Consider the following 10,849-nt stretch of genomic DNA (forward strand, 5'->3'; position numbering starts at 1 on the left):
TTAGAACAAGAAATCTTACGATTTGTATGGAAACGAAAAGACCCCGAATAGCCAAAGCAATCTTGAGAAGGAAAGACGGAGTTGGCGTAATTCGGCTTGCTGACTTCAAACTATATTACAAGGCCACAGTGATCAAGACAGTATGGTACTGACACAAAAACAGAAAGGAGGATCAATGGAACAGAATAGAGAACACAGAGGTAATCCCAAGCACCTCCTAGAATAATGGAAATAAAATCAAGAATAAACAAATGGGACCTCATGAAACTTAAAAGCTTTTGCACAGTGAAAGAAACCATAAACAAGACAAGAAGACAACCCTCAGAATGGGAGAAAATACTTGCCAACGAAGCAACAGACAAAGGATTAATCTCCAAAATATACAAGCAGATCATGCAGCTTAATACCAAAAAAGCAAATAACCCAATCCACAAATGGGCAGAAGACCTAAATAGACATTTCTCCAAAGAAGACATGCAGATGGCCAACAAACACATGAAAAGATGCTCAACATCACTAATCATCAGAGAAAGACAAGTCAAAGCCACAATGAGGTATCACCTCACACTGGTCAGAATGGCCATCATCAAAAAATCTAGAAACATCAAATGTTGGAGAGGGTGTGGAGAAAAGGGAACTCTCCTGCACTGTTGGTGGGAATGTAAGTTGGTACAGCCACTATGGAAAACAGTTTGGAGGTTCCTTAAAAAACTAAAAATAGAACTACCATATGATCCAGTAATCCCACTCCTGGGCATATACCCAGAGAAAACCATAATCCCAAAAGAAACATGTTCCATAATGTTCATTGCCACACTATTTACAATGGCCAGGACATGGAAGGAACCTAAATGCCCAACAAGAGATGAATGGATGAAGAAGATGTGGCATATATATACAATGGAATATTACTCAGCCATAAAAAGGAATGAAATGGAGCTATAAGTAATGAGGTGGATAGACCTAGAGTCTGTCATACATAGTGAAGTAAGCCAGAAAGGGAAAAACTAATACTGTATGCTAACTCATATATATGGAATCTAAAGAAAAAAAAAAGGTACTGATGAACCCAGTGACAGGACAAAATTAAGGATGCAGATGCAGAGAATGGACTGGAGGACACGGGGTTGGGGGACGGGGGGTGAAGGGGAAGCTAAGACGAAGTGAGAGAGTAGCACAGACCTATATACACTACCAAGTGTAAAAGAGATAGCTAGTGGGAAGTTGCTGTATAACAAAGGGAGATCAACTGGATGATGGGTGATGCCTTAGAGGGCCAGGATAGGGAGGGTCGGAGGGAGTCGCGGGAGGGAGGGGATATGGGGATATATGTATAAATACAGCTGATTCACTTTGGTGTACCTCAAAAGCTGGTAGAAAAGTGTAAAACAATTATATTCCAATAAAGAGCTTAAAAAAAATTATATGTATGACTTTGTCACTGAAAGTACCTTAGAGTCATTTTTAACAACAATGTTAAAAATGTTAGATTTCAGATATAAATTTGTGAAAAATTCTTTAACACTAAATTAAGATCAGACGTTACATAAAGGCAGTGTCCTAAATATACAGAACATTAATTTTAAATAGCCAGGTCCAAACTATTCTTACATGTCCAGTTAAAAATATAGTTGGAATCAACACACTTACTTTGAAAGAAACTGTACTGTAGCCCAAACGCCACCATACATTAGCCCTTTAATGAGCCAAGAATCAATATTTAGGTCTGCTATAAACCCAACCAGCCAAATAACTAGGAAAGGAGTTCCCAGCATTACTTTCTGCCGAAATTCCTGTAGAGAAAAAACAAAACAGAGAAAGTTTTGCATGTTTCAAGTAACCTCACTGTGAGTCATTGTTACCTTTGTGAAAACATACAACAGGGGTGAAATTCATTCATTCAAATATACCTACTATGTGCAGATACTATTCAAGGTGCTAGTCTCTCTCTTCTAGAAAGAGGTATTAAATAAACAATTTAAAAGTACTTGGCTAAAATTGTGGAAAATGAAAATAGAAGTTATAGGACTGGGTCTAGATAGATATAGTAGAGAGCAGTACTACCTGCTAAACACGTGGATGGGCTAGAAAACGGTTCATGAAAAACACCACCCCATTTTAACAAAAGCATTGATAACTGAGGAGACAAGGGCAACCAGAATGACAAAGTCTAACAGCTGTATCAGATAAGAAAACCTGAGTATGCTTAGCCTGGAGAAGATATTTTGAATGATACATATGAACAGCATATTAGAGCCTTAAAGTAAGATAGACAATAAAATCAAACAATCTACAGGGTCCCAGAGACCACAGAATGGAGACGATGTGCCTCTGAACACATATCAAGGCAGAGTGCTTCAGACACTACCATTTCATTTTTGTACTGGTCTAATGGTTAGAAATACTCGTAAGCATAAAACCTGCCTGTTTCCTTGTAACATCTATCCAATTATATCTTCAGAGCAACACAGTCTATTGCCTCTCCTACATAACAGCCCTTCACAAACTTACAGGTAGCTATTAAGTCTCTCCAGTTACCTTAGGTGACACAACTACATAAGATATTTTAGCTGTGATCTAATAACAAAGCTCAGAGTGTAAATATTACCCTCCTCACTGAGTACTTACCTTTCTGAAGGCCAAGATTATACCTTTTTTTCCACACCTTTTCATACCACTGGCTTCTAGTGAAATAAACACTTTTTCATGAAAATAATCATGTCTTCCCTTATTTAGCCACTGTAATTCATTTTCTGAACTAATTGTATAATTTTAAATTAGACTAATAATTAAACATATCAACTCCAGAGTTTAATTTTATGCTGTAGTAAAATAACATCCTTCCAATTTGTTTTTTCATCTCTATCGTGTGAATTTTATATCAAAACAGTAGAGAAGGTTTATAATTGGGAGGAGAGAGTATATAAGTATATGAGAAGGCAGACGTGAGTCGTTTGAAAAAGTATTTCCTAAAATTATCTTTAACTTGGCTTGCTTTTAGTCAAGACATTTGTTCCCTCCCAGCAACAGGCACATTCTTCCATTATTAAAAATTAAGACACAATTTACATATGTGAAATTCACCCTTTTTTTGTGTACAGTTCTCTGAAATTGATGAGTATACACAGTTGTGTAACAAGCATGAATATCAAGACACAGAACAGTCCCATCAAGCCTTGAAATACCCTGTGTCACCAGGCCCAAGCCTTGGCAACCATCAGCCTGATACCTGTCCTTTTCCGTTCTCCTTTGCAGGAATGTCACATAAAAGGAGTTGTACTGGATGCAGTCTTTTAAAACTGGCTTCTTTCACTTAGCGAATGCATTTGACATTCATCCATGTTACTATGTGTGTTAGTATTGGGTGGGCCAAAATGTTCGTTGGTTTTTTTCTGTAAGGTGGCTCTACTAGCACTTAGTTGTCTTTAACTTCATTCAAAACATTTTGTTAGATTGTATGTGACAGTGTGCATTTATAAAAAGAATCATCAAAATTGATGCATTTCTGTGTAGCCATTTTAATATTGAAGATGAAAGAAAAAAGCAATATTTTCGGCATATTATGCTTCATCATTTCAAGAAAGGTAAAAATACAACTGAAACACACAAAAAGATTTGTGCAGTGTGTGGAGAAGGTGTTGTGACTGACTGAACGTGTCAAAAGTGGTTTCCAAAGTTCCATGCTGGAGATTTTTCCCTGGACGATGCTCCACGGTTGGGTAGACCAGTTGAAGTTGATAGTGATCAAACCGAGACATTAACTGAGAACAATAAATGTTACACCACGCAGGAGATAGCCGACCTACTCAAAATATCCAAATCAAGTGCTGAAAATCATTTGCACCAGCCTGGTTATGTGAATGGCTTTGATGTTTAGGTTCCGCCTAAGTTAACTGAAGTTTTACATTTTGATTCAAATCCAAATGAGTAATTTTTACCTTTGTGGATCATACTTACTGTGTCAAATCTCTTTACCTAGCCCTAGATTTTTACAGTTTTACATTTAAGTCTTGAACGGTTTTGAGTTAATTTTTTTTAATACAGTGTACAGTTTGAGTAGAGGTTTATTTTTTTGCCTATACATGTCCTAATGCTCCAGTATCAATCACTGAAAAGGCTGTCTTTCCTCCACTGAATTGCTTTTACATCTATCAAATGTGAGTGGGCTTATGTCTGTCGTTCTACTTCCAGGCTCTCTATTCTGTTCCACTAATCACTTTATTCCTTCAGCAATACTACATAGTCTTGATTACTGAAGCTATATAGCAGGTCTTAAAATTGCAGAGAGCGATTCTTCTTGGCTATTGTAAACAGTGCTGCTATGAAAACTGGAGTGCATGTATCTCTTCAAGTTAAGAGTTTTATCCGAATATATCCCCAGGAGTGGGATAGCTGGATCATATGGTAACTTCTTTTTCAAAATTGTTTTAGCTATTCTAAGTCTATGGCCTTTTCATATAAATTTTGGAATAATCTTGGTTTATACAAATAAAAAAATCTTGCTGAAATTACTTAATTACATTAAACCTGTATATTAATTTGGGGACAACTGACATATTTACTATGTTAAGTCTTTCAGTTCATGACCACAGTATCTCTCTCCCCTTATTTAGATCACCCTTGATTTCTTTCATTGGCATTTAAAATGTTTCAGCATACAAGTACTTTACAACTATTTACAGAACAACTCTAGGAAAATGACCTGAAGACTAGCAGAAAAGATTTTCCATAACTAAAGAAATAAAGATAGAACCACAATGACATGGGTAGGAGGGGTGGAGACATGGTATAATCAGGGCTCACACCCTCAGGATCAGTGACCCACAAATGGAAGGAATATCACAATCACATCACAATCTTTCCCAAGGAGAAAGGGGTCTGGGCTCCCCAGCCAAGGGGTCCTGCACCAGGAAAAAAAGCTCCAGAATGTCTGGCTTGGAAAACCAGCAGGGCCCATGTTCAGGAAAGCTGGAGGGCTATAGGAAACAGAGACTCTGCTCTTAAAGGACACTGGCAAAATCTCAGATATTCCAAGTCCCAACACAAAGAGCCAGTCGGTAGAAGCCTAGAACAGATGGACTTGCTGATCCTGGAGAGTCCTCTGGAGAGGTAGGAGGCAAATGAGAGACCCCTGCAGATACAGAAGCTGGTGGCAGCCATTTGGGGGAACTTCTACCCTAATAACCCTAGGGTTGGCAAGCACCCTTTTAGAATCCTCCCCTCTAGCCTATTAGTACTCAGAACCTGGCCCCACCCTCCAGCTGGGCAGCACCAGCCCTGAGCACTGCCCCCACCACCATGTGGGGCCACCCAAACAGCCAATCAATCAGCATGATATACTATATTAACAAAGTGAAGAATAAAAACCATATGATTATCTCAGTAGATACATAAAAAGCTTTTGACAAAATTCAACATCCATTTATGATAAAAACTCTCAACCAAGTGGGTACGAAGGGAACATACCTCAACGTTAAAGAAGGCCATATATGACAAACCCATAGCTAACATCACACTCAATGGTGAAAAGCTGAAAGCATTTCCTAAGATCAGGAACAACACAAGGATGCACACCCTTCCACTATTCAACATGGTATTAGAAGTCCTACTAGCCACAGCAACAAGAAAAGAAAAAAGGAATGAATCCAAATTGGAAAGGAAGAAGTAAAACTGTCACTGTCTGCAGATGACATGACACTGTATACAGAAAATCCTAAAGACACCACCAAAAAACTATTAGAGTAAGCGAATTCCGTAAAGTTGCAGGGTACAAAATTAATAAATGAAACTCTGTTATTTTATACACTAATAACAAGCCATTTATACACTAATAACAAGCCATCAGAAAGAGAAATTAAGAAAACAATCCCATTTACAAGTGAATCAAAAAGAATACAATATCTAGAAATAAATCTAACCAAAGAGGTAAAAGATTTGCACTCTGAAATCTAAAAGACACTGATGAAGGAAACTGAAGACAATACAATAAATGGAAAAACATAACATTCTCACAGATTGGAAGAATTAATATTGTTAAAATGACCATACTACCCACAGCAATCTACAGATTCAGTGTGGTCCCTATCAAAATACCAATGGCATTTCTCACAGAACTAAAACAAGTAATTCTACAATTTGTACGGAAACACAAAAGATATTGAATAGAAAAAGCAATTTTGAGAAAGAAAAACAAAGCTGAAGTATCACACGCCCTGATTTCAAACTATACTGCAAAGGTAAAGTAATCAAAACAGTACAGCACTGGCACAAAAACAGACACAGATCAATGGAACAGAATAGAGAGCCCAAAAGTAAACCCATGCTTATATGATCAATTAATCTAAAACAAAGGAAGCAAGAATATAAAATGAGGGGGAAAAAACCCTTCTTCATTAAATGGTATTGGGAAAACTGGACATCTACATGTAAAAGAATCAAACTGGACTGGTTTCTCACATCATATACAAAAGAAACTCAAAATGGATTAAAGACTTAAATGTAAAACCTGAAACTATAAAACTCCCAGATGAAAACACGCAGTATGCTCTCTGACAGCAGTTTTAGCAATATTTTTTTGAATCTGTCTCCTCAAGAAAGGGAAACAAAAGTAAACAAATGGGACTGCATGAAACTAAAAAGTTTTTCCACAGTAAAGGAAACTAACAACAACAGCAACAAACCAAAAGGGCAGCCCACTGAATGGAAGAAGATATCTGCAAATGATACACCTGATAAGGGGTTAATATCCAAAATATACAAAGAACTCATACAACTCAACATGAAAACAACAAACAACTATATAGTGGGCAGAGGAACTGGAATAGACATTTTTTTTCAAAGAAGATATACAGATGGCCAACAGACATGAAAAGATGCTCAACATCACTAACCAGGAAAAGGCAAATCAAAACCAAAATAGGATACCACCTCAGACCTGTGAGAATGGCTACCACATCAAAAAAGACAAGAAACAACAAATGTTGGTGGGCTTCCTAGGTGGTGCAGTGGTTGAGAATCCACCTGCCAATGCAGGGGACACGGGTTCAATCCCTGCTCCAGGAAGATCCCACATGCCGCGGAGCAACTAAGCCCGTGCGCCACAACTACCGAGCCTGCGCTTTAGAGCCCATGAGCCACAACTACTGAGCCCATGTGCTGCAACTACTGAAGCCCATGCGCCTAGAGCCCGTGCTCTGCAACAAGAGAAGCCATGGCAATGAGAAGCCCGCGCACCACAACAAAGAGTAGCCCCCATTCACAGCAACTAAAAAGAAAGCCCACACACAGCAAAAAAAGACCCAACACAGCCAATTAAAAAAAAAAAAAAGATTTGCTTTAAAAAAAAAAACAAACGAATGTTGGTGAGCATGTGGAGAAAAGGGAATCCTCGTGCACTGTTGGTAGAATTGTAAATTGGTACAGGCACTATGGAAAACAGTATGGAGGGTCCTCAAAAAATTAAAAATAGAACTGCCACATGACTGAGCAATTTCACTTCTGGGTATTTACCCAAAGAAACAAAAAGACTAATTAGAAAATATACAGACATCTCAATATTCATTGCAGTATTATTTACAATAGCCACAATATGGAAGCAACTTAACCGCTCATCAATAGATGAATGGATACATAAAATGTGATCTATATATACAATGGAATATTAGCCATAAAAAAAAGACTGAAATCTTGCCATTTGTGACAACATGAATGGATCAAGAAGTATTATACCAGGTGAAATAAGTCAGAGAAAGACAAACATTACATGGTCTCACTTACATGGGGAATCTAAAAAAACAAAACAAAGCAGAACAAAATAAAAACAGACTCAGAGATACAGAAAACAAACAGGTGGTTCCCAGAGGGCAGGGGGTGGGGGGGGTGAGAGGTGAAGGGGATTAAGAAGTACAAACCTCCAGTCATAAAATAAGCCATGGAGTGTAATACACAGCATAAGGAATATGGTCAATAATATTGTAGTAAGTTTGTATAGAGACAAACGGTTACTAGACAATGTAGTGATGTATACAAATGTCAAATCACTATGTAGTACATCTGAAACTGACATAATATTGGACATCAACTATATTTCAATTTTAAAAAGTTATGTTTACACTATACTGAAGTCTATTAAGTGTGCAATAGCACTATGTCTAAAAAAACAATGTACATACTTTAATTAAAAAATACTTTATTGCTAAAAAAATGCTAACCATCATCTGAGCCTTCATTAACTCATAATCTTTTTGCTGATGGAAGCTTTGAAACACTGCGAGGATTATCAAAATGTGACATGGAGACACGAAGTAAGCAAATGATGTTGGAAAAATGGCACCAACAACATTTATTTGATGCAGGTTGCCACAAACCTTCACTTTGTAAAAAACAAAAACAAAATCATACAAAACCCCCCAGGAAATATCTGTGAAACTCAATAAAATGAGGTATGCCTGTAGTTTTCCTTTTTGTTCTATCTTGCTTTTGGTATGTTATGTTATTTCCATTCTGCCACTTGCCCATATAAGCAACTTGCCAATATTCTTGTATGTGAAGTGAGTTCCTTACAGACAGCATATAGCTGAGTCATACTTTATAATCCACACTGTCAATATCTGTCTTTTAATTGGTATATTTAGTCCATTTACAGTTACTCTAATTATTGATATGTTAGGGTTTAAATCTGTAATTTTATTTTTTGTTTTCTGTTTGTTCTATGTTTTGTTGCTGTTTTCTTTTGGGTTACTGGAAAACTTTTTTAGAATTTTATTTTATCTACAGTGTTTTGAGTATATCTCTTTGAATAGCTTTTTTAGTGGTTACTCTAAGTATTATATAAATATAACTTATCACAGCATACTGGTGTCATCATTTTACAAGTTCAACTGAAGTGCAGAAACCACATCTCCATTAATGTCCCTTTGCCCTCCCCTGTCTACATTATAAACTGTCTCAAATATGTTCTCTACGTACATTTAGATCCACATCAAACAGTATTATAATTTTTGCTTCAACTGTCAAACATAATTTGGAAGATGTAGGATAAGGAGAGTCCACTGTATTTACCCATAATTTTGCTTACCATGATCTTATATTTCAAGATTCTTTCTCTTCTCATTTCCCTTCTGTTTAAAGAAATTCTCTTAGCCATTTTTTTTAGGGCAGGTCTCTGGCCACAAATTCTCTTACTTTCCCATTATCTGAAAATGTGTTGACTTCTTCATTCCTGAAAGATATTTTCACTGGATATTGGATTCTGGATTGACAGTTCTTTCCATCCAGCACTTGGAAAATGTGGCAGCTCCTTCAGCCTCTATGGTTTCTGACGAGAAATCCACTGTTATTGAATAGTTTTACCCCTAATGGTAAACAGACTTCAAAGATTTTTACTTCTTGGTCTTTAGTTTCCAGAAGTTTGACTATGATATGTTTCATTTGGATTTCTTTGAGTTTATTTTGTTTAGGGTTTGCTCCACTTCTTAGCCTGCAGGTCTGTCTTTTGCCAAATTTGGGGAATTTTTGGCCATTATATCTTTAAGTACTTTTTCAGCCCCACCCTCTTCTCTTCTTATGGGACTCCAATCACATCAATGTTAGATATTCTGTTATAACCACAGGTCCCTAAGGTTCTGTTCTTTTGTTTGTTTGTTTTTCTCAGTTTATTGCCCTTTGTTGTTGAAACCAGGTAATTTTTATTGTCTATCTTCAAAGTCACTGATTCTTTACTCTGTCTCCTCTCTTCTACTGTTGAGCTCATCCACTGACTTTTATTTTGGTTACTGTAATTTTCAGTTTTAAAATTTCCATTTGGTGCTTCTTTATATTCTATTTCTATATTTCTACTTCTTTGCTGAGCCTCTGTTTTTCAGTTGTTTCAAGCATGTTCATAAGTATTCACTGAAGGCTTTTTATGATGATTGTTTTACAATCTTTTGTCAGATAATTCTAACATTGGCATCTACTCAGCCTCTTTTCATTCAGTCAGATCTTCTCAATTCTTGGTTTGATGAGCGATTTTTGTTTGAAACCTAGACATTTTGGGTATTATGAGGCACTGGGTCTTATATAAACCTTTTCTTTTATATGGATTCCTCTGATGTAGGCAAGGGGAGGGAAGTGAGACACCTTCTCATTACTGGCAGGTAAAATGAAAGTCCAGGATCCCAAGTGGGCCTTCACTGACACCTGAGGAGGGGTTTCCTCATTACTGACGGCCAAAGGTGGGACTTTCAGCTTCCCACTATACCTCTACTGGTACCTCCTTGGCTGGGATGGTTAGGAGTGCCTCTACTGTTTCCTATGCGGTCTCCACTGATACAGTAGGGGATGGGACCTCATTAATAGCCAGTGGGGGTGAAAGTCCCAACTCTCTACTACCCTCCCTGACACCACCCCAGGAGAGAAGCTGGGGCACATCATTACAGCCTGATAAGGGCAGAAGTCTAGGCCTGTGCTGGTGTGAGTCAGGGTGGGGCCACAGTGTTTTCTGTTGTGTTTGGCTGTAGTAGAAAGCCATTTTCTAAAAGTTTCTATCTTGCTAAATAGGCTGCCTCTTTTGTGGTCCTTTGGTTAAAGAGCAGGCTTTTGGGGGAGTTTTTTTCTGTACCCATTCATGATTCTGAGTTGTTGGCTTTGTCAGTTCCTCTTCTGGGAAATATGAGGCAAAAAAAGAAAATGCAGGGAACTTGCCACCATGTCATTCTTTGGATCCTTAGCTTCCTGCCTTCTTCTTTCCATCTTCAGTCTTCCTATATTTGTTTTGTACATAATGTTCAGGTTTTTTAGTTGTACTTGGCAGGAAGGAATAGGGAAAAATACATCTATTCCATCTTCCCAGATTTATTCTCACATAACA

At 37.5% G+C, this 10,849-nt stretch overlaps 1 protein-coding gene across 1 annotated transcript in view; it reads right to left on the reverse strand.

Moving 5' to 3' along the window:
- ZDHHC17 (zinc finger DHHC-type palmitoyltransferase 17) overlaps window positions 1-10,849 on the reverse strand; it is a 94,056-nt gene that overhangs the window by 27,152 nt on the left and 56,055 nt on the right. The window contains exon 9 of the mRNA XM_057742412.1: window positions 1,651-1,793. Coding sequence (XP_057598395.1) covers window positions 1,651-1,793 — 143 coding nt within the window. The remainder of the gene's footprint in view (window positions 1-1,650; window positions 1,794-10,849) is intronic.

Source organism: Hippopotamus amphibius, chromosome 7 (genome assembly GCF_030028045.1).
Source record: "Hippopotamus amphibius kiboko isolate mHipAmp2 chromosome 7, mHipAmp2.hap2, whole genome shotgun sequence".
NCBI lineage: Eukaryota > Metazoa > Chordata > Mammalia > Artiodactyla > Hippopotamidae > Hippopotamus > Hippopotamus amphibius.